General features: G+C 39.1%; 4 protein-coding genes across 6 annotated transcripts; 2 read left to right on the top strand and 2 right to left on the bottom strand.

The window, feature by feature from the left end:
* Positions 1–568: 568 nt before the first annotated feature.
* On the bottom strand, positions 569–8,497 carry agxt2 (alanine--glyoxylate aminotransferase 2). The gene is made up of 14 exons (XM_063889185.1): positions 8,261–8,497; positions 7,102–7,190; positions 6,762–6,952; positions 6,521–6,644; positions 6,326–6,420; positions 5,961–6,054; positions 5,306–5,399; positions 4,413–4,513; positions 4,097–4,189; positions 3,242–3,374; positions 3,021–3,109; positions 2,720–2,869; positions 1,350–1,448; positions 569–961 (listed from the first exon to the last, which is right to left on the bottom strand). The coding sequence occupies exons 1-14, from the start codon at positions 8,355–8,357 to the stop codon at positions 860–862; spliced, it is 1,551 nt and encodes a 516-aa protein (XP_063745255.1). The 5' UTR covers positions 8,358–8,497; the 3' UTR covers positions 569–859.
* Positions 8,383–15,188, top strand: gmcl1 (germ cell-less, spermatogenesis associated). Of its 3 annotated transcripts, none has more exons than XM_063889189.1 (16): positions 8,383–8,491; positions 9,671–9,723; positions 10,262–10,444; positions 10,553–10,676; positions 10,805–10,901; positions 10,989–11,086; positions 11,192–11,304; positions 11,393–11,458; positions 11,629–11,713; positions 11,801–11,891; positions 11,997–12,137; positions 12,486–12,555; positions 12,673–12,748; positions 12,848–12,993; positions 13,314–13,401; positions 13,513–15,188. In XM_063889189.1, the coding sequence occupies exons 3-16, from the start codon at positions 10,269–10,271 to the stop codon at positions 13,651–13,653; spliced, it is 1,512 nt and encodes a 503-aa protein (XP_063745259.1). In that variant the 5' UTR covers positions 8,383–8,491; positions 9,671–9,723; positions 10,262–10,268; the 3' UTR covers positions 13,654–15,188. The 3 variants fall into 3 exon arrangements, with proteins under 3 accessions (XP_063745259.1, XP_063745257.1, XP_063745258.1); XM_063889188.1 differs by lacking the exon at positions 8,383–8,491 and adding an exon at positions 9,390–9,425; XM_063889187.1 differs by lacking the exon at positions 8,383–8,491 and having other exon boundaries at positions 9,371–9,723; positions 10,267–10,444.
* On the bottom strand, positions 15,176–18,255 carry fam136a (family with sequence similarity 136 member A). The gene is made up of 3 exons (XM_063889191.1): positions 17,962–18,255; positions 17,716–17,856; positions 15,176–16,000 (listed from the first exon to the last, which is right to left on the bottom strand). The coding sequence occupies exons 1-3, from the start codon at positions 18,046–18,048 to the stop codon at positions 15,812–15,814; spliced, it is 417 nt and encodes a 138-aa protein (XP_063745261.1). The 5' UTR covers positions 18,049–18,255; the 3' UTR covers positions 15,176–15,811.
* A 25-nt stretch (positions 18,256–18,280) lies between these two features.
* pcyox1 (prenylcysteine oxidase 1) lies at positions 18,281–25,097 on the top strand. The gene is made up of 7 exons (XM_063889186.1): positions 18,281–18,816; positions 19,033–19,180; positions 21,393–21,599; positions 21,686–21,860; positions 21,955–22,166; positions 22,437–22,589; positions 22,679–25,097. Exons 2-7 carry the CDS (start codon positions 19,069–19,071, stop codon positions 23,347–23,349), a joined length of 1,530 nt encoding a protein of 509 aa, XP_063745256.1. The 5' UTR covers positions 18,281–18,816; positions 19,033–19,068; the 3' UTR covers positions 23,350–25,097.
* The last annotated feature ends 2,828 nt before the right edge of the window (positions 25,098–27,925 follow it).

The following is a 27,925-nucleotide window of genomic DNA, read 5'->3' as shown; positions in this document are numbered from 1 at the left end:
ATGGAGTGGCTGAGCGCAGTCTTGAAGGGTAATGAAAGTTCCTTTGATAGGCTGTGGCAACCCTTTTTTGACCATATTCCCCTCAGTGTCTCTGATATCTTAAAAAGGGGGCGCCACGCCCTGGTCTGGAGTCCTCCTGGTGGCCCCTAGAGTGGGAGAGACTGCTAAAGGCTGTTTCCCTATGTTGTTACTTTGCTTTCATTCCCTCTTCGGTTTAACCCCTCATTCCAGAATATTTTATCTGTCTGTACTGACCCATATATGACATGATGTTAGTGTGGTGCTGTCTGCTGTCTTTTGCTTTTCATTTTATTGTTTTGTTATACGTTGTCTGTTTGTATATTTGAAAATCTCAATAAAATATTTGAAAAAAAAAAAAAAAAAAAAAAACCGCAGCCCTTCTTCAGTTTCCATACCACAAATTGTGAAAGATAGTGAAATCCAATCAAATGACTTCCTGCAAGGGGCGGTGCGACCAATGTCTTAAAGTGCAAATGTTTCTTCCTCAAAATAACAGATTTATTATTATAATATTAATTTAAACCAAAGCATGATTCGCAAGATCCAAAACAGTTTTTCAGTTTATTGAAAGTTACTGTACATGATTCTTTTTTCTCAGTTAACTAGTGAGGTATGTTAAGTGATTCAAGTCTTCAAATTACAACATAATTAAAACAGTTAAATATAACAATTGCTTTTTAAAGGCAATTACGGAGGTAGTTTCACTTATATGGTCATAATGATTAATACTGGCATGTTTCCCACATTTTCAAATATATATTAAATGCAGTCTATTCCTGAGAGGGTCTCCAGGTTTGGTTCTTGCCATTGAGCATTCCAGCCGACCTTCATCTCACTTTCATCTTCTTTCCATGTAGTTGTAAATGGCCTTGTCAAATACTGCCAGAAAGAAATCGACATCTTCCATTGTGATGCACATCGGGGGTTGGATGCGGAAGATCTTAGGTGGTGAGAAAAACAGATAACCAAAGAGGAGATTATAAAATGGGAAATGGTGTCACCAGGTCAGGTGCTTGATTGTGTGTCCTTCAGTTAAGACAGGGCAGGCGCTGCAGGCAATTCTTGAACATACAGCTCCGGAAAAAATTAAGAGGCCACTCCAAATGTTTCTTAAATCTCAATCTCTACATATATAGCAACCATTCCAGTGTCTGTTGAATTGCAAAACAGAGAAAGTCCTACCTATAAATAGAAAACCGGAGAAACTGATAATGTTGCAGTGGTCTCTTAAGGTTTTCCAGAGCTGTGTGTTATTCCCCATGTGTTTAGGACTCACGCAGGCACAGAAAAAATAAATAGCGACAGGAACAGAAGGTGAGTGCTGTTACCTGTCCGTAGAGGCCTCCTTTCCCTATCAGGATCCCCATGTCCTTGATGTCCTCAAAGATTTCACTCATTCCCTCAGGAGGCAGGGTGTCTCTGCTGGCCTGTGGGTGACAGAGAAGAGGTGAACAGATAAATGAGGATAGCTGTGTTAAAATAAGTATAGGAATTTAATTTAAGTAACTAACTATATGAACATAGAGCAACTGCTTACGTTCAATGATTAATACAGTTTACGCCAAGTTTGATTTAAGAGTTTTTTTTAAACCAACTACAATTAACTAAATCAATTGTGTGTGTTTAGGGACAGTTTTGGCCAGGTATTTTGAGGTCCAGAGAATAGCTGTGTGGTGGTGAAAAGGGGAGAACAGAAATGGGAAATACCTGCTGTCATTTGCTAGGTCCACTTGGCAGTAGAGGTTGATTTAAGGTTTACTCTAATCTGCCACGGTTAGGCTACCAAATATTTATAGAGATTTATTTTTGTTTGGCACTTTTATGGAAAACACTTAAGATATAACACAGTATTAAGTGGTATGGGATAGTAGTACAATTGAATTATTCATTAAACTTTAATCCCTGACAAATTAATTTCTCAGTATTTGGAAATGAATCTACCATGGTGGCAGGTCACCATAAATGTTTACCATGCCACAGCCAACATTTACCCGGTTACCCTCCTTTGAAAAATATTTCACAAAGACGCTGAAAGTGCCTTCAAAATAACTGGGTTGTTTTAGAAAGATAGAGATCAAAAAAATCTGAAGTTTTATATATAAAATCTTAATTCACTCCCATCCGTCATTTTTTTAATTATCAGCTTCTGTACTGACCCTTCCCCCTGCTTGCTCTCTTCAAATATCTACTATTATCAACTGATACACAAACTTGTGAATGATGAGTGGTACATTTACTACAGCTAACATTTTTGTCTTTGCAGATGGTCACTGCTACTCCAGCTAATGGTTAACTGGGGCACTGCTGAACCATGCCCCCGGAGGTACAACACACACACACACACACACACACACACACACACACACACACACACACACACACACACACACACACACACACACACACACACACACACACACACACACACACACACACACACACACACACACACACACACACACACACACACACACACACACACACACACACACACACACACACACACACACACACACACACACACACACACACACACACACACACACACACACACACACACACACACACACACACACACACACACACACACACACACACACACACACACACACACACACACACACACACACACACACACACACACACACACACGTTGTTTAAGCATGTGAGGTTGTGACTTCTGTTGCAGAATAAATACCTTATCTTTGACCATTTCCACACCAATCTGGAGGCCTTTTCCACGGACGTCACCAATTATCTCATACTTGTCTCTGAGTTTTGCCAGTTCTGTCATCAGATAGGTGCCAACATCAAGACTGATCTGCTGTGTGCCATCTTCTTTGATAACCTGTTAAGTAAAAATACATTTGTCATGTTTGAAGTTAATTCAGTTTACAAGTTAAGATTTTATTTTTATTTATTTTTTACGTAACAGCAGGAAAATAACACAGATCTATTCTGAAAAAGGACTGATGAACAAAGAGGAGATGTGTTCTTACATCAAGCACTGATGACCCAACAGCACAAGCCACAGGGTTTCCTCCAAAAGTGTTGAAGTGAACCCCCTTGGCAAATGTGGCTGCAATTTCTGTAAAAAACATGAATGAAAAAGTATGATTTTTGGTCTTCGGAGACCATTATTTCCTATCTTCTTTAATTCTATCCTGTTTAACAATATACAAGTAGACCAACACACTCAATGCTCTCTCATATATCTCACCTGCTGTGGTAACAACAGCTCCCATTGGGAAACCATTACCGATCCCCTTTGCCATTGTAACCATATCAGGAATGACATCATGACCTTGAAAACCCCAGAAGTGGCTTCCTGTTCGCCCAAATCCAGTCTGGACCTGTTGGTGCAAAAAGATTGATGTATTTTAGGGCTTTGACTGTCTGTCATTATATTTTACCAAAACAATTTATTGAAGCAGATTATTTGGTTGGATAAAAACATGAATTTTAGAAATGATCAGCTCATGTTTATTTTTCAATACATTTTAAATATTGAACTTTACCATGCTCCCATTGAAAATAAGCTACTGAGCCACTATTATAATACTGAATATATATGTTGCCTTATCTTTATCTACAACACTGTGGAAATAGTGTATTTGAACAGAATCATTGTACATGCAAAAAAAAGAACGATTTTTGACGGGCAGTAAACACATAAATGCAGAATCCTTATCTTGCAAGATAACTTAGTCTGTAAAGATAAAGAAAAAACTCAATTATTGACTTGAGCAGTTTGTTTTTCACTTTTCTTAAAGCGGCAACCATTGCTATTTCTATGTTAACAATGGGCGAAATGACCATGAGTAATGTAAAAGGAATCAGCCGAGAATTGTCGCTTGAGTCTGCAGTTCCCCTCTGCTGTTCAAAGCGTTTTAGTAACTTTAAGCTAATCTTGGTTTTTCTAACGAGTGCGATGTTACTGTTTGGTTCAGTTTCTTCACTCTCATTTCCATCAGCAGGCAGCAGTTTATTTTTTGAGAAAAAGCTCTAAAACCTTGCTGTGTTCTTGCAGAGACTGTACATTAAGAATCCATTTGACATTAAATGTGTATCTCACCTCATCGGCAATGCAAACCCCTCCTTTCTCTCTCACAAGTTTGTAAGCCTCCTTCAGGTAGTTTTTAGGATACTGCACAGCTCCTCCAACACCCTGTATGAATCAAACATATTATATTAAGTACAACAAAAGAAATTAAAAACATGAATGACTTGCTAACAAACACTGTTTTAATTGAAATATACAGGGGAAACACATTATGTTATTGATAATATTACTGTACTGACATCCTGTAGATAATGTGGCTAACAGACAAATTTGAAAGACAAAATTGTCAACACACTGATTTAAGAATGACAAATCCTCTTATAACAACCTGAATGGGCTCTCCAAAGAAAGCAGCGATTCGACTTGGGACACTTGTGGCAAATGTCTCTTTGAGCTGCCCGATGTATTTGTCATTTGCCATGCAATGACCTGTTGGATCACACAAAATATACGTAAAAAATGATCACGTTAGCTTTGTCTCAAACAAATACAGACTTAAAAGGAAGTGATGTTCATTTATTCACACCTAGGCTATGGGCGGAGCAATTATTCAATATATTGTCTATAAACTTTAATATTACTCCTTAATTACAATGAGATTACAATGTCATATTACCGCATTCTTTAGAGTTAAAGCTTGCCAAAATCAGATGCAGTGAAAAAATCCAAACTTGTATTTTTGTTTTGAAAATTTGATTTTTCTTTAAATTCATATTTTAGTGTATGGCTTAAGGTATGTCTGTTATAATTGCCCTGATATCATTTTTTTGCCCATATCACCTACTACTATAACAGCTTACAACTATGTTCAACACACAGCAGCAGAGTGGTTACTACATTAAATTGAAAACATAGAGCAGCATAACGGATCTTTGTTTTGTGAGGTGAAAAGAGGTGGATGAACTATAGAAGGAGCCTTTGAACCTTATGAGGTCAAAGGATAAAGACCAAACACTTTCGAACGTCCGGTATTCACTCTAATAAAATATGTACTTTATCGTGCTGCAAGTAAACTCACAATTCGAATACTAAAAATAACTAAAAGATACACAAACTCTGGCATCAACCATTGTTTATCACTGTGCATGAATACAACACATTACAAACAGTAAGGTTAATGTTGACGAGGAATATTGAAAAAGCAGCGGTAATGCCTAATCTCACAGTCAAGAGTTTCAAGGAAATGAGCAGTGTGGGTGTGTTGAGGGTTGGCTTTTGTACCTTGTGCACAGTTACATTGTCTGATGGTCTGCACAGGAGAGTCCCTGCAGTGGCTTCCTCCCCACGGACCTCTGAACACATCAGGACACATGGTCTGTTTGTTTGGGCAAAAACATAGTCAGCTAAATCGAAGCGATAACAATTAACATTAACGCAGCACAAGGAAATCATCATCAAACTTGGGAGTGCTGCCATAACATTTTTCACATGATTTGGTTTATCTGTGGACACTTTGAAAACTAAAAGGGAGGTTGTAAAGCTGTTTAATGCAAAAGTTCTTTGTATTTTCATTATTTCAATCAATGCAAAGAACAAAAGTGCAAAGGCAGTCAAAATATAAGAAAGTGGCTACTAATTAGCTCCAAGTGATTTCATGTTTAGGAATGTATTGCTTGTAAAGGCAACTTTTTTCAAGACATTTCTACTGGGTGTGTGTGTGTGTGTGTGTGTGTGTCTGCCTTTAAGTGTGTTAAGGGTTGAGAAATGCAACTTCATAACCCTGTCTTTTTGAAGATGTTTGTTTATCACAAACATATGTCCATGTGAATCACTGTTATATAAATTCCACCTCATTATAATATAAATGAGTATCTGTATCATTAGTTGAAGGTGTTTCTTATGTGCTGCTGACTGTAATATAATAATGCATACATACATTTGTGCACCCTAAACCGTTGGCAATGGGGTATTTATATGCTGCGTTGGAAGTCAGACCCATGGTTTGTGGGCTGCCACCGTGGTATGATCCCCTGGAAAGACAAAATGGATCCAAAACATTAAAGAGATTTGGATAACAAATAGCTTTTCACAACTTAGAATCTTTAATTAATGAGAAAAATTCAAAAGTATTGCAAAACAAATACAAATCTATTTCCAGGATGTGAACTTTTTTTTTTAACACAGCCTCGTATTTTAGTCTTTTAACCTTATAGAAGGTAATGTTAAATACTCTTAATTAATGTATTTATTTTCATCATAACCATTGGATTGAAGTCTCTCTATATATTTAAAGACTTGTACCTGAAAGTGATGATGTCAAAGTTGCCTGTGTAAAGCCGAGCCATCAACATGGCCAGGTCATTGGCTTCTGAGCCGCTGTTGGTCAGATATACAACCTAGACAGTGGGACAAAGATCCGTAGACATTTTAATCACAGCCAAAATGTTTATCCAGGCTCCTTCTCTCAGCTGACAAAAAAAAAATCCACTATGGTACCTTGAGAGGATCCGGCAAGTAGGAGGCAAGTTTCTCACTATACTCATGGAGAGTAGGATAGGCGTAGATGTTTGTAGTATGCCACAATCTCTTCAACTGCTGCTCTGCTGCTGCTGTCACTTTCCTGCACCCATAGATGTCAGGAATCAGACATAAGGATGAAGAATATGTTTTATTAGAAACTGTCAGTATAATAAATCATGCTCTCATTGTGTGGCACAGGAAAGAAAAGGGACTTTACGGGTGGCAGTGGCCCACACTAACAGTCGCCACCCCAGCAAATAGATCCAGATATCGCCTCCCATCCACATCCCAAAGCCACTGCATGTATCCCTGGTGGATCAACACTGGTTTCTTATAGAAGGTGACCTTCATGATCATGGGGTTGCAGTTCTGCCTACGGATTTCCATTATCCGCTCTTTGGACATGCCCTGGACAGTGACAAATACACAGGAAAAAACATACACACTCTGTCATCACCAGCATGTTTATATCTAAATTGTATACTATTTCTTTGGTGATCACAAAATAATAGGGCCAGCTTTAGAGACAATGTATGTCTGGAGGATATTGCTCTTACCGTGTATTCCTCTGGTTTGAAATTGCATGAGGGCATATCTGGGATGTCTTTGGGAGGGTGTTTGAAGGCTGATTTCTGACATAATGCACCTGTGAAATGATGTTGCTTGAAACTTACACAGTAATGTAAAAGAGACGTGTATCCTTTGAGAAACCACATGAGCTGCATAAACTGACCTGTGACATTGGGAAGTCATTTTTAAAAGTTATTTCAACTCATATATGTCTTTCCACACATTGTCTACAGGCAGGCAGGTGTACAAAAAGAGTTAGGGATGTTAATGTTTTTATAAAATCCAGTCTTTCAGTATTTATCTGACACTAATCACATTCAGTTCCCTTTAGACCTCACATTGTGCAACACACAATAAAATCCCGTCTGAAACTCTTAGTTGTAAAATGTGGGATAGAAAGTGCACTGGACTGGTTCAGAGATTATGTAAAGTCTAAAAAGCATGTGCGTAACTATTCCCTGTCCTACACAGCCAACATTGTAACATAAAATTACTCAATGTAATGAATGGCAATAACTTTTCCTGCTGCACTTTAATATAATTTAGCCTAGTGACTCACATTTGATGTCATCCTACCAAATATACATGTTTAATGGACCTGAAAAGCTTAATCACTTAAACTGGCACCAATGCACTCTAAAACAGTCCTACACTTTATTCTATCCTCTTGGATGTTCATTTGTTAGGTTTTAATTAACATTTTGATTGAACTATATGTTTTTATGGAACTAATAGTAGTTTCTATTATGTTGCATACCCTCATTGATTTATGGTGTGGATACACAATTTGAACACTTGCCACACATATAGTATCTCTCTAAAACGGTTTCTACAAACTTGGATTCATTGCAGGACAGTTGTATTAAACTGCATTCTTTTAAAATAGGTACTTAATAAACAAGCAACTGAGTTACAATGTTACTTTTTCGTTATTTCATTCACACATTTGGGCTAAAACTGGGCTATGAGTCACACAAAACTGCCTAAACCACTCGGGCTTTGCACTAGAGTGAACGTAAGAAGCTAAAAGTATACATACCTTCGAGTTTATACATTACTTTACCATGACAAACATGTTAAGACAGACCATAATAACCAACTAGCGTTGGTTAGCTCTGGATTTTGTTCGTCTCCACGGTAACTCACCACTTGCCAAGTGGAATTTGACCGAACCTTGCCGAGAGCAAGACTGTCCTGTTAGAACTGCACAGCGGAAACTTAGAGAGGAAACCGCTTTATACATGATGAGCTGGTAGAGAGGGCTCACAGCTATGCTACTCCCGCCGGACACTCAGCTGCACACGGATTTCTGTGTGGATTTTCTGAATTTAAAAGTTTCAAGTGGGCGGTCAATAAACCTGTCCATATATCAATAACGTAGGTGGCCCGATGCACGTCACTGGATGCGTGCGCACGTACACAGGGTCGTATAAACAGTTAAATTATATCAGCTTATTATTTTACTTTACTTAAGTATTTTCATGTTGTGCTACTACTTCTATCTTGCACAAATATTGAACTTTCTTCTCTACTCAAATTATGTGACAGCTTATACCTAGCAGATTTAGAATATGAATACAAAATATAAACCAACAATCACGTTTTGTTGAATTGTAACATAATAAGCTACCCAGCAATTCTTAAAATGTCATCCACCATTATCAGGTGCAACATTGAAGTATAAACAGAACCTAGCCTACTTGTAATCAAGTATAAATGTAGGCTTCTAATGGACCAATCTGCATAATGAGTGGTTTTACTTTGTGTAATTTGAGTATATCATGACACTAATATTTTTGAACTTCTACTTAGATATGATATTTATCCAAGTAAAATAGTGTACTGCAGGTTTGATACGTTGAATTAGTAAACAGTACTCCTTTCACAAACACAGACTATTTTGATATTCAAAGTAAGTGTTCATGCAAAAGTAAACAAATTATTCATCCTCTCAAATTCATTATGTTTAATTTAGTATATTGGGTTTGTAAACTACACAATTCTAGAACACCTTAGTTTTTTTAAAACTGGGATTGGACATTTATAGACTAAAAGATGAATGTTCAAAAACTTAAATGAAATGCTCAAGTTAAGAACAAGAGCCTTACCGTTAGGTGCTGAGTGAATGTAGGCCGACTAAGTAACATTCCGCCATTTAAGATTAAGACAATCAAAAGATATTCCATGTTTATGTCGTTTATGCGTGCCACAGTAGGTGGCGACGTTGAGCAGATCAGACACCTGTGACGTAGAATGCTACCATTTACCAGCGAGAGAAGAAGAACAACAAAAGCAGCCACATATTTTCAGGGTAGCAACACACACATCATCATCTCCTGTCTCTGGGTTTACAGTTCCTCTGACCCACAAAAATGTGACTGAAACCAAATAGAGTTTTGCGATCTGAAGGCGTGTGTGGAGTAGTAGTTTGTCAGATGTAACGCTGTTATTTGTCTTCCATTGTTTGTGAATATTGCAGCTAAGCTAGCCCGGAGGTTAGCTCTTTTTTAACCTGCTCTAACCCAGGATAATCATCCGGTGTTTACCTGTCTTTAGTTACCCAACACCTCTCCCTCACCCTGTCCGCTGCTGAGCATCCGGGTAATAAGGTAAGTTGTTGTTTTAAGTACACATACTTTACATCTGGTATGCATATGCTGGCTGCAGAAAGGAGCCTGTGCAGACTCAAAGACACATGCACATTTCTATGCCTTTTGGGTAGATTTTCTTTCAATCAGCTTGGTATGACAGCCCCACACTCACAAGGCTCTATTGGTTCTAATGTCAAGTACTTTCATCTTGAACATTTATTTAACCTAGGTAATGCTTCTTTGATAAATAATATTACATTTCATTCGTATAGCACTGTTGGACAAGTAAGTAGACACTTAATTTAATAAGATCTAATAAGTAGGAATGCTAAACAGTATAAATAAACATGGCAGCAACAATAACAAGATGTTATGAAGAAATGTAGATTTTGTTTGTTAAGACCATAAAGAGAACAAGAAAACTCCACCACAACAAGTCCCTATCTGTATCTTGATATATTATATTGATTGATGAATTTCAGTTGCAATGTCAAGAAACAGTACATCTGACTTCCTTATTTTGATGTCTGTTTTGTTTGTGCTACTTCTTTCAAAGTGTAGTGATGGGGAGTCTGAGCAGTAGGTTCCAGTCCCCGTCTCAGGGACAAGAGGAGGCTGCTGAGGGCATAAGTACTAGCCACAAGCATGGCTGTGATTGTAAGAAGAGGAAACGAAATGCCCAGTGTGACTGTGACAGTGAACAAGAGGAGGACGATGCCATTTTAGATACACCTCGCAGGCAAGGCTGGTTAAACGGAAAGAAGAGTCAGATATCTTTAAGTCATCATTATTTGTCTTACATTTGTTTTTGCCTCTTCTGTTTGTTTGGTTTTCTAAACTTGAGCAGGAAGAAATTGAAAAGCACATCCCGATACATTTATCAGACTTTGTTCCTAAATGGAGAAAACAGCGATATTCGCATCTGTGCTCTGGGACAGGAGTGGAACCTCCACAAAGTTTATCTGTGCCAGGTAAAAACATCAATACAAAAACACCAGAATTACGAACAGTAATGTATTCTTTTATGCACGTTATCTTTGACTGTCTTTTAATACACTGTCTTTTTCTTGTTTCTCTCCCAACTTCTTGCAATTTGCAGTCAGGGTATTTCTCCAGCATGTTCAGTGGTTCTTGGAAAGAGTCCAACATGATGGAAATCAACTTGGAGATCCCTGATCAGAACATCGACACTGAAGGTAAAATACCTCGGTCACCGCAAAAGCTGCTGTCAACTGTGTTTATCAGATTTACTGATACAAATTTACTATTTTGTGTATGTTCAGCTCTACAAGTCGTATTTGGATCGTTGTACCGGGATGATGTTCTTATCAAGCCCAGCAGAGTTGTCAGTATACTTGCCGCTGCTTGTATGCTACAGCTGGTCAGTACATTGTATTGTTTGAAATGCAAAATCACCATCTCGATTGATTGGTTTTGTACATGTGGTCAGATGATACCAAGTCTTGTGGTTTGCTGTTGTCTACAGGATGGCTTGATCCAGCAGTGTGGCGAGACCATGAAGGAAAACATCAGTGCGAAGACTGTGTGTGGCTTCTATGCTTGTGCCAGCATCTATGGCTTGGATTTAGTAATGAAAAAGTCAGATTTTAAATATTTAAGTCACAGTATTTAATTTGTTAATCTGTATTCTCTGTGTACTGATATCACACTGTATACCTTTCCGCAGGTGTCTTGAGTGGCTTCTAAACAACCTGATGACCCACCAAAATGTCGACCTGATGAAAGAACTTGGGTGCGTTTGCTCAGCTCGCAGCTCTTTAATTTTCACATCATCCATCCTTTCTTTAGGTTTCATTGTAACTGGTTTGATAATGAAGGTTTCAAATGAAATATTGTGTCGGATTGATTATTACATGGTTCCTCTTAGTTAAAGTAATGTCAAATAGTTGTTTGCATTTACAGGACAGAAATAATGGAGCAGCTCATCCAGTCCTCTGACCTGTTTGTCATGCAGGTAGAGATGGATGTGTACACTGCTCTGAAAAAGGTACATAAAATCAAGTGTCACTCCAAATAAACTCACTATAGCATCAGACCTCCTTCTCAGAGCTGTCTTTGTATTTTCTCTCTGCAGTGGATGTTTCTGCAGCTCAATCCGTCCTGGGATGGCCCGATCAAGCAGCTTCTGGCTGACGCTGACGCCTGGCTTTGCAAACGCAGGACAGGTACATAAGTCCACATCTTACAAAAGAGCGATCTTCATGTGCAACTTTTCCGTTGGTATCCACACACAGATTTTTGACTCTCTCTGACTCGTCTTTGTTTTCCAGACCTGTGTGAACAAGAGCCTTTCTTGAACACAGAGGAGGGTGAATCTTTTTGTTCAGTGTTCAAATATGTCCGTCTCCAGTACATCATCAATGATCTTGCATCCGCGCGCATCCTGGAGAGAGACAATATTTTGCCCCCTGGTAAGATATTGTCTCTCTGACTTAATTTTATCATGAATTTTCTTCTCTACTCTGGGAAAATACATCTTTAATTTAATGATCTAGTATGAAAGCCATCAAATGGTTTGATTTGATTTAATTTTCCGTTTAGTTTTAAAAAGCTTTCTTGTAACCTTACTCCTTATTTTAGGAAATAAAGCTAAATTTTGTAGACAAATATTCTATTTTCATCTTTGTACTTAATTCAACCATTAAAGTTGTCTGATTTCACACCAAGCGGTATAAAGACTATGACTGAAAAAACATACCAATCCTGTAGGAATTGTCTTTTGCCATGTGTTAATGCACTGTTAATATTTACGATTCCAGATTGGCTAACGTCAGTGTACAAAAACCAGTGGTTCGCTATGCTCCGGACAGAATTTGACAATGATAACGGGTGAGAACCTGAGACTGAACACTTAATTTTCAGCTGCTGCAACTTCTTTTTTATAGCCATAACACATGTATGAATATTAATGCTGTTGAGTTGACAAAAGCACCTGTCTGTCATCAGTCCACAGGAAGCAAACAAAGATGAGTTTGAGCTGAGCAGTATGAGGTGTGGTAGGAAACTCACTAAAGATGGAGATGTGAGTTGGACAATTTCTGCTACCTGAACTTTTGCCTCTGTACAATGTATAATGGTTTATTTTTACAACAATATCAAACATTCATTTTGTTCTCCTCAGTACTGCTGGCGCTGGACAGGCTTTAACTTTGGTTTTGATCTGCTGGTGACCTACACAAACCGCTTCATAGTCTTCAAAAGAAATACTCTGAGTCAGCCATGTGGGGGCGCTGTGAGTCTGCAACCTCGAAGGCATCTGGCATTCAGGTTTGTACAACTGAACTTATTTGGAAATGATAGTGGTGTATTGAAACTATTACAGTAACAGTTGGGATGACATTTTGGGATACTATCCTTGGACTTCAACAGTCTTCCTAATGTTTGCAGTCTTTATGCTAAGCTATGTTAGCCATCTACTGGTGGTAGCTAAGACTATTCTTTAAGGCTTACAGACATTTAGTTAGTGGTATCAAACTTCTTATCTAAACTCACAGCATGAAAATAAGAAATTAAATGTATTGTCCATCATTTTAAATGTGTCTTCAACCTTGTTAGAAAGTCTTATACATCAATGTTTATTTGTTTAGGTTACGTCTTGCTTCCTTCGATAGCCGTGGAAAGTTGGTCTGCAGTCGCTCAACAGGTTACCAGCTCCTCACCCTTGAGAAAGACCAGGTAAGTGAGGACTATTAACCTCCAGGTGTAGATGGATCCGTTTTATGTCATTCATTACCTTGTGTAAAATGCTCAGGGCTCAATAATTTTCCTTTCTCTTCAATGTCTCAGGAGTATGTTGTGATGAACCTGGACAGCCGGTTGTTGACATTCCCCCTCTACGTGTGCTGTAACTTCCTGTATACGTCGCCTCATACTGACCCTCGTCCAGATTCCTCAGAACAGGAAAGCTCTACTCGCACCGTGTCTTGATACACGTTCAGCTGCCATTAACTGCAACTATCCCTCTGGGAACGTGGAGACTCTGGCACACTCTTGTACGTACAATCCACCGCCACATATACCATCACGCTGACATTGGACATACCATCTGCATGCTTGTGTGACACAGTGAGGTGTATGAGGTACATTGTTTCCATCCGTGTATTCTGTGTTTAGGCACATTGACAGTTTGATTCACATGCATGGGGTTTCCAGCGTTATGGAGGTAGTGGCCAGGAGGTATCAGGCCACCTCTGTATTCAGTGCAGCTTCAAACTTTCGACCTCTGCCATGAACTGAGTGCACTGGGAGGTCAGACTACCCCCAAATCACACATCTCAATTTATCCATGTCTGGGCATTATCATCCTACAATTTGGGAACATGAGAAATCTCCAGTGGATGAAACTTTTTTTACTGGCCTTTACTGACTTGTGAAGGATGTTTCACGTGTGTTGCTCGTTCGGACCAATATGTAAATCGATTGTGGTCATAGGTGTGGCACTGCATTCAAAAACTCACCTGTCATTTGTAATGATTTGAATCAAGAACAGACCATGTATGCCAACAGAGTTGTAAACAATCTGGACATGTTATTTCACTTGACTTGTGACTGTACAATATATGCCAACACTTGAAGCCTGTAACAAGAGTTAACTGAGAGAGAGAGAGAGACACAGCCTCTCTGCAACGGCTGCTGTTGAACATCAGCTGCTAGAGATTTAACGTCATACCTGCTGTTACATTGGTACACAACCCTGCACTACAAGTTGAACGGTCAAATAAAAGGCATGTGATGACTACACAAGGTAACTGATAGATGCCGTAAGAGCAGGAATTTAAGCCTTTTTTTGTCCCTTTCTAACGGCTTGGGGTCCATCTCCCTAAGTATTAAGTTTGACATGTCTCTGTATTTCTAATTCAAAACAAAATGCTTTATGTGCGTAAGTGTACGAAAGACATTATGCATTTTAAAACCAGAGCCGCTTCTGTTAATACTTTTAAATCAGAAAGTCCACCAACTCTTCTGTAAACTGGAGAAAACAGCTCCCAGAATATACCCATTAACTACTATCCCTGTACTTTGTAAATAACATTTACTGCCATATTCCAATTATATCAAACACTGCATTCAAGTTATAAAAGTAGAGTTGAAAATCCCAAGTTACTCTTTTGATATTATAGATGTACCAAAGGTCAAGGTGTTTCTTTGTTTTTTATTTATTTTCTACTAAATTTGTATGATTTTTTTTTTTCAAAAAAAATATGTATACAATTCTCAACAGCCAATGAAAACTGCCCCTTCACTTCAGCTGTGGTGCTATCCCATGATCCTCTTTTTTCCAATATATAAGATTTGAACCAACACAATGGGTTGTGGGGTTTGCATTATATTTACAGTGTGTTTGCTTCTTGAATTGTTCCATGTAAAAAGTTCTATTGCAGTTACCTACAGTGTTGCCTTTCTTGTACCATTTGTATATATGAGACAGTAAATGGATCATTAAAATATATAAGAAAGCATAACTGTTTTTTATTATTGCCTCAACCTCAGCTCATGTTATTATGGAAGTAATGTGGGTCATAAACAGCTACATCTACAGTACTTTTTAATTCATAAACATTTTACCATGGGGTCAGAAAATTACAGAACTCGACAATAAAATGAAAAAAAGCACGAGTGAAGGAGAAAGGGCTCATACTGGAGATATTTTAGGAATTAAACATGGCTCAAAAGTTTAAGGTAAAGGACAGATCACACAATTGTTGAATGTACTCCATATCTTAAACTGTTATATTTAACTTGTTTGATATGTTATTTTGTTCACACACCACATGCATCATTGGATTTCTTTCAGCTTCTAGGAGATTACTGTTTGTTTAACACAGTGCAAACGCAAATATCAGAGGGAGCCGTTTTAAAACTTCACAACACCAACATCTACAGTTGCAGCCTCTTACACCTATCAAGACCTGTGTCTTTGAACCATTTAAAGTAATTCTTTCCGCCCTTTATGGTATTCCAGCCATTTATCCTTCGGTTGTAACTTGTTAAACCTGCGGGGTCGACTGACCCTGCGCTGCTGTTTTTGGATGTAATGGCCTCAGGCTGAGACTTCAGGATGGACGATAGCCACCCGTATTGCTCCTCACTGCTCTATAGAGTCTAAATTATCTTTGATTCTTCGGGTCATGCTGGGGATCAGGTTCACATGGTCGTCAACACAGCTGCCCACACATCTGTCCATCAGGGATCTAACAGCTGGCTCCTTAGCACCAGAGTCGTAAAGATCCTTAGCCTTATCATTGCAGTGCATCGTGCATCGGCTCAGACGGTCCTAAAGGGGCAAAGAAAAGTAATGGGAGAAAGAACAGGTAAGAGAGAAGCCCCAGTAGTAGGTATGTTGAGAGATTTAAAGGTGAAAAGGCAATGAAGCATTTTGGCTCAAACAGGGTTTGAACATTTGTGTAATGTTTCTAATGGTGAAAGTGTAGCTACATATGAAAGACAGGTGACATATTTCTCTAGATGGGGGATTTACTTTCTTTTTTATAAATTTGGATGCACAAGACAAAATGTTGAGGTGTGTTGTGCTTTTGTATAGAATAGTACTGTTTCTTTCTTTTGCTCTTTATTTGTAAAAATAAACACTGCTTTTATTGTTCATAGCTGGTTCATACATCCATCTAAGTCGCTTAGTTTTGTTAACACATTATCTACCCCAAAGACCTCATGTGGGTTCACCGATCATGTTATGTGGTAATAGGTTTGGTTGAAGTGGCTATAGAGCTCCTGCAGATGATGTCATATATGCTGGTCACGTGACGAGATACGACAGGGGCAGCCATTTTGGCAGTCATCGCGGCAGTAAATTGACAGGCACTGGCAGACTGTCAAGGATGGTGGATAACTGCTGTGCACCAGGTTGCACAAATAGGCGTGGGAAAAAGAAAGGTGTATCGTATTATCGCATTCCTAAAGACGCGGAGAGGAGGGAGAAGTGGATTGGAGCGATTAAAAGAGCCAGGAGCCTTCAGAAAAAGACTGAAAGATGGGACCCCCCCGGCCGTTGGCTTTCGCTTATGCAGTGATCACTTCATATCAGGTGGGTGAAGGAATACAGTACAATGCTACAAAAAGTTTCTGGTCAGTTTAATTAAATTTAATTAGTTTAATTTAAGAAGTAGCACCCAGTTATTATAGCTAACGGACACTGTGATGTCCCTTTTTAACTCAACAAGTGTGGCTCTGGCGCAGCCTAGCCAGTTAGCAAGTTAGCTTGTAGCAAGCTAGTGGTAAACAAACCCGTGTTGAAATATTCCTTCTTATTTTGTAGGGAGAAAGAGTGATAATCCGTTGAGTCCGGATTTTATCCCCTCAATTTTCGATTACCTTCCATCTCCAGAGAAGAGGAGACATAAAACGAGACTGGAGGTTTTTAACAGAAGGCAGAAGGCTAAACTGCACAAAGTAGAGCAGGCAAAGATATCTGCTAACGTGACACTGCCTATCAAACTGGAATAATTTAATACTTACCCTTGCAGTGATGATGCCGAAGTTTTTGGATGTAAGACTCCACAGTTGAATGTTGTTTACGAAGCCGGACTGACACCATTTGTAAGCCTCCAAGCTTTTGTACGCTCTGAGGGAGTCTCCTGAGTACACTGATGGAAAGCTTACAAGATAGCTGTGGATGTCTGCGTAGCGCAAGTCGGGTACATCGTCTTCAGAGCAGGAGGTTATGCTCTTGAAAAGCACACCGGGTGAATTATATGGGTCGCTTATATTTAATCTCTCTAATTTTGTACTATAAAGCCGAATTTCACTTGAATTAAAATGAGAAGTATACTCGCTCGGTAAGAAAACACTGGCACCGGTGGTCATGTTGACTGCCAAAATGGTGGCTCCCAACCAAAAGTCACGTGACCGCAGGAGCTCTATACCACCTTTATTTGAAAGGCCACACTGAAATATAACCTGGTCATTGAAAAAATGTGACCTGAAAAGCTTAAGTTTATATTGAAAATACCACACACTTAAATGTCTCCTTACCTGAAACTTCTCCAGCTCTGAAGTGACCTGTGCCTGGGCTTTGGCCAGAGGAGTGTGACACCTCTCGATGCAGTTATGCACCACAGACATGGAGTCAGTGGAGCGGTCACAGCAGTCTGCACTGCACCTGAACATGCGACCCTGCAGCAGGAACACACACACACGTAAAGCGTAGTACAGGTGCTTAATGTTGGACAGACGAAGCACTGCATGCAAAGTTCAAGTTTTTACAATAAAGACGTCTACCTGCATTACACGGATGTGGTCCCTCTCCAGGGTTTGGACCATTTCTTCCACCACAGCATGCACGCGTGCCTGATGTGCTTCTGCCATCTCTGTTCGTTACTATAAATATTTACTAAAATGTAAGATTCAGTTAAGCATCTAAAGCACGCAGATATAAGTCGATGTACACCCGGTGTCGAAGGCAAGTTCCGTTACTCTACAATTTGATTTTGAGGTCACCTCCATTGAAGCATGCTTCAAGATTGTTAGAAGATTGCGTCATTTCCGCTGTATTTCCGCAACCGGTTCTAGGAAAAAACCCTCTTCCGTTTTGTGTGGTCAGTGAAGTCAGACTTAATTTTTAACGTTCCAGTAGGTTGTACAATTTGTATTTTATTTATTTTTTGAAATGGATTCAAGTGCCTATTATTGTTTATACTCGGGTTTTATTTTTTGAAAATTTATAGTGTGATCAGTAAACGATAGGCCTTAAATAATATGTTATTTGCAGACCATTGCGATATAAACTGCATACTCTAATTTTACAACTCGATTTTTATGGCTTTTATTGTGAAACTCTACTGTTAACTTACCCGGAAGTGTGCCTCAACATTGGGAACGGTCCAGGCGCCCCGACATGATTCAACCGTTAAACTAGTTTAGTTCGTTTTTTGACAGTTTGTGTCTCATAGTAGCTTTTGTAACAGCTCGGTTTTCAGTAGGGAAGTTTTACCAAGCGCTGACTTTATCTTAAAGTGTCACATTGAAACAACCAAGCGCTGAATTTATCTTAAAGTGTCACATTGAAACAACTCTCTAAAGGCAACTTCTGGACTATCTGCAAACTCTTCTGTAACGTTATCGACCTCTGACATAGTGAGTGCAAGCCATCAACTCTTTTTATTTAAAAATATAAAACATGCACCGTAATCTGCACTGCATAATAATCGATTTTTATATTTCCTGTCTTTGTTATTCTTTGCGTGACTTTGAACAACAGTGACCTTTGACCAGACTGAGACTAGAGAGTGTTGCGTTCAAGTTATTAGCAACAGGAACTGATCATACCTCACCTTAATTCCTCTTGTACAGATGCTCAGAAGTGCTGTATGGAAATAGACAACCACAATGAATCCACAAACACTGTCACTGAGAGCCCTGCTCTTTCTGGGGCTTTGGCAAACTGGGAGAAGAACTCTAGCCTCAGCCCCGGAGGTGCAGATCCAACCACAAAAGATAGGTAAGCCTCGACATATTAGAAAATAACCATTTACCTAAAGATCATGATATTGGCAGATTAAGTTGCTATCTGATCGCACAATCATTGACACAGTAGAATGTATGTATGTATGTATGTATGTATGTATGTATGTATGTATGTATGTATGTATGTATGTATGTATGTATGTATGTATGTATGCATGTACAGTGGGGCAAAAGAGTATTTAGTCAGCCACCAATTGTGCAAGTTCTCCCATTTAAAAAGATGAGGCCTGTAATTTTCATCATAGGTATACCTCAACTATGAGAGACAGAATGAGAAAAAAAATCCAGAAAATCACATTGTAGGATTTTTAAAGAATTTATTTTCAATTATTGTGGAAAATAAGTATTTGGTCAATAACAAAAGTTCATCTCAATACTTTGTTATATACCTTTTGTTGGCAAAGACAGAAGTCAAACGTTTTCTGTAAGTCTTCACAAGGTTTTCACACACTGTTGCTGGTATTTTGGCCCATTCCTCCATGCAGATCTCCTCTAAAGCAGTGATGTTTTGGGGCTGTCGCTGGGCAACACAGACTTTCAACTCCCTCCAAGATTTTCTATGGGGTTGAGATCTGGAGACTGGCTAGGCCACTCCAGGACCTTGAAATGCTTCTTACGGAGCCACTCCTTCGTTTCCCTGGCGGTGTGTTTGGGATCATTGTCATGCTGAAAGACCCAGCCACGCTTCATCTTCAGTGCCCTTGCTGATGGAAGGAGGTTTTCACTCAAAATCTCACGATACATGGCCCCATTCATTCTTTCCTTTACACGGATCAGTCGTCCTGGTTCCTTTGCAGAAAAACAGCCCCAAAGCATGATGTTTCCACCCCCATGCTTCACAGTAGGTATGGTGTTCTTTGGATGCAACTCTGCATTCTTTCTCCTCCAAACACGACGAGTTGAGTTTTTACCAAATAGTTCTATTTTGGTTTCATCTGACCATATGACATTCTCCCAATCCTCTTCTGGATCATCCAAATGCCCTCTAGCAAACTTCAGACGGGCCGGGACATGTACTGGCTTAAGCAGGGGGACACGTCTGGAACTGCAGGATTTAAGTCCCTGGCGGCGTAGTGTGTTACTGATGGTAGCCTCTTTTACTTTGGTCCCAGCTCTCTGCAGGTCATTCACTAGGTCCCCCCGTGTGGTTCTGGGATTTTTGCTCACCGTTCTTGTGATCATTTTGACCCCACGGGGTGAGATCTTGCGTGGAGCCCCAGATGGAGGGAGATTAGCAGTGGTCTTGTATGTCTTCCATTTTCTAATAATTGCTCCCACAGTTGATTTCTTCACACCAAGCTGCTTACCTATTGCAGATTCAGTTTTCCCAGCCTGGTGCAGGTCTACAATTTTGTCTCTGGTCTCCTTTGACAGCTCTTTGGTCTTGGCCATAGTGGAGTTTGGAGTATGACTGTTTGAGGTTGTGGACAGGTGTCTTATACTGATAACGACTTCAAAAAGGTGCCATTAATACAGGTAACGAGTGGAGGACAGAGGAGCCTCTTAAAGAAGAAGTTACAGGTCTGTGAGAGCCAGAAATCTTGCTTGTTTGTAGGTGACCAAATACTTATTTTACTGAGGAATTTACCAATTAATTCATTAAAAATCCTACAATGTGATTTCCTGGATGTTTTTTTCTCATTTTGTCTCTCATAGTTGAAGTATACCTATGATAAAAATTACAGGCCTCTCTCATCTTTTTAAATGGGAGAACTTGCACAATTGGTGGCTGACTAAATACTTTTTTGCCCCACTGTATGTATGTAGCTCACATGGAGATTTGCAAAAAATACCATCAATGCTTTAATTGCTGACTAGTTGTCCTGGACATCCTGTAGTGCTTGGTCAAATATATCAGTCTATATAAAACATTTGTCTTTTTATTTATTTTAAGTATATATATTAATATATATCTAGAATACTAGTTGCTGCTGTAGTGCAGATTTTTAAACATGGCATTTTAAGACAATATTGTATGTAAGCTGTGTCTATATTAAGTATCTCATATAATAGAAGCTGCATGTGTCAAATAAAATACACACTCAACATGCATATGGACCTTCAGTTTTACTAATTAAGTGGGCATAAACAAGGATAATGAAATAGTGAAGTGAACATATTTTGGATTTAAATAAGTGATTAGAGCTGAGCAATGAATTACAGCGTTGTCATTTCCCCTTTTACAGCCGTGGTTGGAGGGGGCATTGGTGGCACAGCTGCAGCCTTTTACCTGAGGCAGGAGTTTGGAACCGGAGTGAAGATCGATGTGTTTGAACCTGACGCTGTTGGCGGACGACTTGCAACAGTGAAGTTTGGAGATCAGGAGTATGAGACGGGAGGAGCAGTGGTCCATCCTCTGAACCTACACATGAAACACTTCATTGAAAAATTAGGTAACATAGTTAACAAGACTCACCACCAAACTACTGAAACTTTATTTTAGTTTACAGAATTGTACCCTCATTTAAATTTGTTGCAGGTATTCCTCCGAGGCAAGATGTCCCCTCTAAGATGGCAATCTTTGATGGAAAGGAGCTCACTTTTGAAGAGAGTGACTGGTATATAGTAAATATCTTGCGCATGCTCTGGCGATACGGGTTCAACTTTCTCCGAATGCATATGTGGGTGGAGAGTGTTTTGGACAAATTTATGAGGTGAGGAGTAAACATTATTAAATCGCATTCTTTTCAGCATGAGATCCAGGATTATCAAGGCAGGTGATGATGTGATTGATTTTCTTTTTTACAGGATCTACCAGTATCAGCAGTACGGTTACTCATTCTCCAGTGTGGATAAGCTCCTTCATGCCATGGGCGGAGATAGTTTTCTTACCCTGCTGAATCAAACTCTGGAGGAAACGATGATGGCTGAAGGGTTTTCGCAGGTCTTTATCAATGAAATCGTCTCACCCATCACTCGTGTCAACTATGGCCAAAGTGTCCGCCTCAATGGCTTTGTGGGTATGTCTTTTATTACAATCGTTTGATTTGGTTCACATAACTCAAGTTCTTTTGTTCGAAAAGCTGTTGTTGCTCACATTTGTTTATGTTAACCATCTTCCTACTCCAGAAATAACGCTCTCCGTATTTCAGGCAAACACAATAACATTGAATTAATTAAGGGCTTTAGTTTAATGACGATCAGAGGAAGATGTATGGTATACAGTATGTGTATTGGTAAACGATATACTCTGTATAGAAATATCATGTACTGTATGTTTTGTCTCCCAGGGGCGGTGTCATTAGCAGGTGCAGATTCAGGCCTGTGGGCGGTGGATGGAGGCAATAAGAAAGTGTGCTCTGGACTGCTGTACGTCAGCAAAAGTGAGCTCATCCCTGCCAAAGTGACCTCCATTTCAATCAAAGTTCGACCATCCAAGTCAGGTATCCTTTCATTCATTTTGTCTTACTGATGATTTGCTGACTTTTATTATCTTTAGTATTTTATTTTAACCTTTGTTTCCTATGTTTAGGCACTACAACTAATTTCTACGAGGTAAATTATGTTGGAGAATCAGGCTCAGCACACTCTCTGTATGACATCGTGGTAATAGCAACACCGCTTCACCAGGGAAAATCAGACATCACCTTCTCAGGCTTCTCCCCTCCACTCCCGTCTCACTACCCCGGTCGTTACCACCAGACGGTCTCCACTCTGATCCACGGCATGTTGAACGTGTCTTTCCTCGGGACCACGCAGAAGGCTTCAGACTTCACTGTCTCTGACGTCCTCACCATGGACTCAAAGGGGTCAATCATCAACAGCCTGAGCTCTATTGACCCTGTGCACATCCCTGAGGGGTACAAGCGGCCCCCTGCCAGCGAGGCCAACGTCTGGAAGGTGTTCTCTCCACATTCACTGTCCCAGGAGCAGCTGCAGGACATGTTCATCACATGGGACTCATCGTCAGAGACCAAGTGGCTGGCTTATCCTTTTTACCGCCCGCCACAACGTAAGACACCTCCCTTCATCCTGCATAACCGGCTCTACTACCTCAATGCTGTGGAGTGGGCAGCCAGTGCCATGGAGATGAGTGCCATCTCTGCCAGGAACTTGGCCCTGCTGGCACACCACCGCTGGCACCAACAGGAGGGCAAGATCGACCAGGAAGACCTGCACACTCGACTCAGAGGGGAACTCTAATCTAAAAGCAACACAAAACCATCATTCAAGCACAGTATAAACCCACACAGAGCCTCATTGATGCGCATGCTGCACTATAAAATCCCCTCTCTATTCAGGTATGTGGGGCCCTAGGATCCCTTTAAGGAGACACTGCAGGTGGACAGGGTAAAAAGGTTTTATAAATACATCACCATCAGACTTACACTGTATTACAAACCTTCTAAAGAAATATGCAAATGGTGTATTATATTTTCAGATGGTGTGCTTATTTGCCTACATTTGCAAAAACAAACATCTGAATAATGGAAAAAGCCAAGGACATGTTAAGAGTTTTTACTCTGGGCATTTTGGTCATCTCTGTATCACTCAATACATCAGAAAATACTGCCATTTAAAATAAAAGAAGCCATTTCTCGTTATATAATGTTAACTTTTGTGAATTCAAGAGAAATCTACCGATGCAAAAAGACAAAGTTTAATAAAATAAACGCCTACATTTGTATTTTGAATGTTTTCTTCTCACTAGCATGAAAGAAGACATGTTATGGGAGTAAATAGCCTCAACCCTCAAAATTAACTTAAAAAACAGATTTTGCCTGTAGTGTCTCAGCTTTTACTGTTAAGGACCATATGGGTTTAATACAACCTTGATCTTATTGTTGTAGCTTTTTGTCAATCATTTTTAGGACAACAACAATGAGAGTTTTAAAGGATCTGAAATCGTGGTTTGCAAACGGGATTTGTTTCAAACCTGTCTGATCTTTTTGTTTTGTTGCCTTTCCTCTGCTTTCCTTGTACTTTCCTTGTACTGAGTGTTTTAATCACTGAACCACGCTGCACTCCAGGGTAGAAACATGCCCTCAATTGTTCCTCTGTCTACCTGTGTGTCTTCAAATGATTTTTAGATGTAGTCTTTTTTTATATGCACTGCTGTTGTTAGAAACACGGTACAGCTAACATCTAGCAAACCAGCTTGTAGGTGACACATAAACCAAGATGTCCTTTTATTGATGGATTTGAGTCTCTTCTGATGATTTCTGAGTCCTCTACCTCCTTAGCAGAACACTGTTGATGTTGTTAGACAAGTGCACTGTCTTCCGTGTTTTTTTCTTTTCTTTAATCGTACTGATATTTTTAACAAGATTATAATTGGACACTTTAATCACTCTGACAGGGTGCATACGTTCGACTAGTATAGCTGTGCCTTAAAGATATTAGAGTATGTTGTTATTAAAAAACGAGTCGCCCTATAATTTTAGAAATAATGTGTCTTTATAACGAAGTTCAAATTGCCATCAAAAGTCTTACCACCAGGACCTATTGGAAAAAGTACAATGCATTTCTGTTTTGTTATAACATATGGAAGAAGATCTGTTTACTGGTTTATCTGGTGTCACTGTTCATACCTGAACTGCTTTAATGCTCTTTAGCCCCTTTTGGGAAGACAACTGTAATTTGCTAAATGTTTTTTAATTGTATTTTTCTAGATTTTTGAAGAAAAACAAATTCTGCTTGTGAGTAAATGTCAAGACATACTTTAACAATGACATAAATTCAGTTTCAAGTTTACCCTTAATTCTCTTTTAAATGCCAATACAACTCTGACAGTTCGGAGTATTTGAACTGACTTGTTCTGCACAAATAAAAAAAGGTTTTTGTTTACAATTTTAAACTTTTAGATGTATTGTCATTTTAAATAATAGTAAAACCTTCTGGACTTAACAGTTTGTCAAGTGCTTACAATCACAATAAAGGGATCAGACAAATGCTTTGTACTTTTTGTGTTTTTGTTATATTGATTATTTCTATATCTACATTTTTTTCCTCTCTTTTCACTTTCACCGTTTGAATTTCTCCCTGATCTAAAATCCAGATTTTTCTAATTCCTTTTTTATGAGGAAAATGTTCTGCAGTTATTTAATGACAGATAAGGGAATTAAGGAAACAAGTAAAAAGCATGTCACGGCTGCAGCTCTTTGCATCCTCTGTTTGATCTGCACCATTAATTGGGGAATTGTCTAACTGAATTACATCATCCATAAGCTAAGGATGTGCGGTGAAATCACCATTTTCATTACCAAAAGGAAATGAACATTGTTTTCAGCTCAAATGTGAGGACTCTCTTTTTTTCTCTTTTGCAGACACAGTGACACCCCAAATAAAGGCCCGCGTGACAGAAGAGCCAACAAAGGCGGGCATTGACAGCCTGAATAAGGATGTGTCTGTGTGGTGATGTGCCGCCCAGCTGTGCTCTCAGGTAGGGAGGGACAATGGTACCAGAGCGGCATGTCCATGGAAAACATGTGATGTGACTGAAGATATAAGAGGCTGTGAAGTGACGGCAACCCAAAATCTTCCACTACCCTGAACAACAGCCAAGATGAGATTTCTAGTGCCACTGTGTGCTTTCCTCGCTGTGTCTGCGTTTCACTCTGGTAAGAAGAATATGTTTTCCTGCTAATGTGAAGGACTTATTTATAACAGATGTTCAGTTTTGTATTTATTTGAAGCCTGATTGAAAAACGTGTGATGATTCCTAGCTCTCTCAGCATCTCTGGAATCTGCAGAGAAAGAGGAAGTAGTTGCTCACAATGGTAAGGATATTGTTGTCAATAAAAAACAGGTTGTGGTGATCATATTTACTCGCATGACTCAAAGCTGATCCAAATGTGTTGTTTTTTCATCCAGATGGGCTGAGTGAACTGCTGAACATAGGTACAGTGGTCCAATTGAGAACCAGCTGACTGTGAAACTAATGTTTAATGTGTTTCATGCACTATACTTTCAAGTATGTTTATTAAACAACCTTCCCTGGTGTTCCCAGGGCGTGTATAAGCACACATCTGAAGTAACTTTCAGAACCGCTAGAACCATTTGAATGCAGAAAGAAGTTTTCATATACATTATGGAGTTTTTAGGCTTCTCGGTATTTTATATATAAAGCAAACAAACATTAGTCCTTTGAGCTTTGATGACAAGAAAAGGAGCACAATGAATTATTTTGAATCTGTAAACCCATTACAAGTTGATATTTAAGATATACACATAAAGGCAATTTGCGCCAAATGTTTCTAAAATTCTGACTTTTGAAAAAATGTAGTTTTTCTTTTGTTATTTTATTTTAAGAATCATCTTACTTAATATAGTTTTGGGGCACAAATGGATTCCAAGAGGGGCCTAACACACACTTTTAATGTTATTGATGTTTGAACCATAGCACTACATTTAATTATTAGTTACACAAACTGCCCATAGGCTTTATTCGCTGATGGCCTTATCATTTTATCACTCTGTCTCCTCAGATCAGATGGAGTTTGAGGCCGCTCAAAAGCAGGAGGCTGCTCAGATGAATGGTACGTTTGACCAAAGTCCAGGGCAATGACCAGGGCCCAAAATGAGGCGACTTCATAAGCAAATACACCTTTCATCCATTATGTTGTTTGTAAAACTGTTATTATCTTTACCATATCCTCTCCAGTTACGGAAGAACAGAATGAGGAAGCCCGCTACCTTGGTAAGAGGAAGTACTACTCATTTAATAAAAACAGCAGAAGCTGGTTTGTATAATGAATTTCAATATTTTCCACACACAGAGGCTGTTACAGTTGAGACTGGTAAGTTAAACTTGGATGTTGAATGAATGATCAAATCTGAACACATATGGATCATTTTTTCACACTATTATAAATGTTTCCAACAGTGGAGGAGCCGGTTGGAGCTGTGAACGCCAAAAAAAGTGTGTAAAAAAAACAACCCCTTTTATTTATAAGACCTTTATGTAACTTAAATGCAACATTATGTAACTGTGAAATCCTCCGCCAGCAGAGGGAAGTGGGAACTCTGAAGTAGCAGCTCATGAAGGTGAGAGAGGTTTTACTGTTTGTCTCAGCCTGTAGATGGTGATAAAGGACAGTTTGGAGAAGCTCTGCAGGCACTAAATAACCACTTACATGTCAAATATCACAACCCTGTGACTGATTCCTCTCCACACAGAGTCCCAGTCTGAGTCCTCTGAGGAAGCAGATGGTGAGATTCAGACTTTAGGTTTTTTTTTCTTTGTACATTTCAGTAACACATTCAAACTCTAATTATAGCTTTTGTCAATGACAGATTGTGTCTTTGTTACTTTTGACAGGGAGACAGAGGCGGGGTACGTAATCTAAAATAATACAACCAGCTGTTTTCAGTCAAACAATCACTACAATACACACTGTGTGTAATCGTCTACTGTGTTTTTTTCATAGTGATTCATGTTTAATTTTGGATATTGAAATGTTATAGTTAAACGTATTTAAAATATACAGTACATTCAGAATGTACGGACAAATTATATATAACTAAAAAAACAAAACAAGAATACCAAGCAAACATATACAGCAAATTCTCAACAAATCATTTGAAGTTGAAAGTGCCAACACACCTTTTTTATATTTAATCAAACTTAAAATGATACATAAATACTCCAACTTTCTACCCCATGTTAACTATACCTATCCCAATCAAACGAATACTAAACATGACCAAATCAATCAGAGAAAAACACCCTACATATCCTAGAATCGGTTTAACAATGCCATATTTTGTGAGAGCTTGG

This window comes from Eleginops maclovinus, chromosome 8, assembly GCF_036324505.1.
Source record: "Eleginops maclovinus isolate JMC-PN-2008 ecotype Puerto Natales chromosome 8, JC_Emac_rtc_rv5, whole genome shotgun sequence".
Lineage (NCBI taxonomy): Eukaryota > Metazoa > Chordata > Actinopteri > Perciformes > Eleginopidae > Eleginops > Eleginops maclovinus.
This window is presented reverse-complemented; position numbering and strand designations above follow the sequence as displayed.

Excerpts from the sequence above, each read along its gene's own strand:
- agxt2 (XM_063889185.1), bottom strand. The coding sequence starts at position 8,357 with ATGTATAAAGCGGTTTCCTCTCTAAGTTTCCGCTGTGCAGTTCTAACA. Across the intron at positions 3,375-4,096 it reads GGGTTTGCATTGCCGATGAG|GTCCAGACTGGATTTGGGCG; the intron begins GTGAGATACACA and ends TTGCACCAACAG. Across the intron at positions 2,870-3,020 it reads TTGGGTCATCAGTGCTTGAT|GTTATCAAAGAAGATGGCAC; the intron begins GTAAGAACACAT and ends TTTACTTAACAG.
- gmcl1 (XM_063889189.1), top strand. The coding sequence starts at position 10,269 with ATGGGGAGTCTGAGCAGTAGGTTCCAGTCCCCGTCTCAGGGACAAGAG. Across the intron at positions 11,305-11,392 it reads TTGGATTTAGTAATGAAAAA|GTGTCTTGAGTGGCTTCTAA; the intron begins GTCAGATTTTAA and ends ACCTTTCCGCAG. Across the intron at positions 11,714-11,800 it reads TGTACACTGCTCTGAAAAAG|TGGATGTTTCTGCAGCTCAA; the intron begins GTACATAAAATC and ends TTCTCTCTGCAG.
- fam136a (XM_063889191.1), bottom strand. The coding sequence starts at position 18,048 with ATGGCAGAAGCACATCAGGCACGCGTGCATGCTGTGGTGGAAGAAATG. Across the intron at positions 17,857-17,961 it reads ACCACATCCGTGTAATGCAG|GGTCGCATGTTCAGGTGCAG; the intron begins GTAGACGTCTTT and ends TTCCTGCTGCAG. Across the intron at positions 16,001-17,715 it reads CAGAGCTGGAGAAGTTTCAG|GACCGTCTGAGCCGATGCAC; the intron begins GTAAGGAGACAT and ends TTGCCCCTTTAG.
- pcyox1 (XM_063889186.1), top strand. The coding sequence starts at position 19,069 with ATGAATCCACAAACACTGTCACTGAGAGCCCTGCTCTTTCTGGGGCTT. Across the intron at positions 21,600-21,685 it reads ACACTTCATTGAAAAATTAG|GTATTCCTCCGAGGCAAGAT; the intron begins GTAACATAGTTA and ends AATTTGTTGCAG. Across the intron at positions 22,590-22,678 it reads AGTTCGACCATCCAAGTCAG|GCACTACAACTAATTTCTAC; the intron begins GTATCCTTTCAT and ends TCCTATGTTTAG.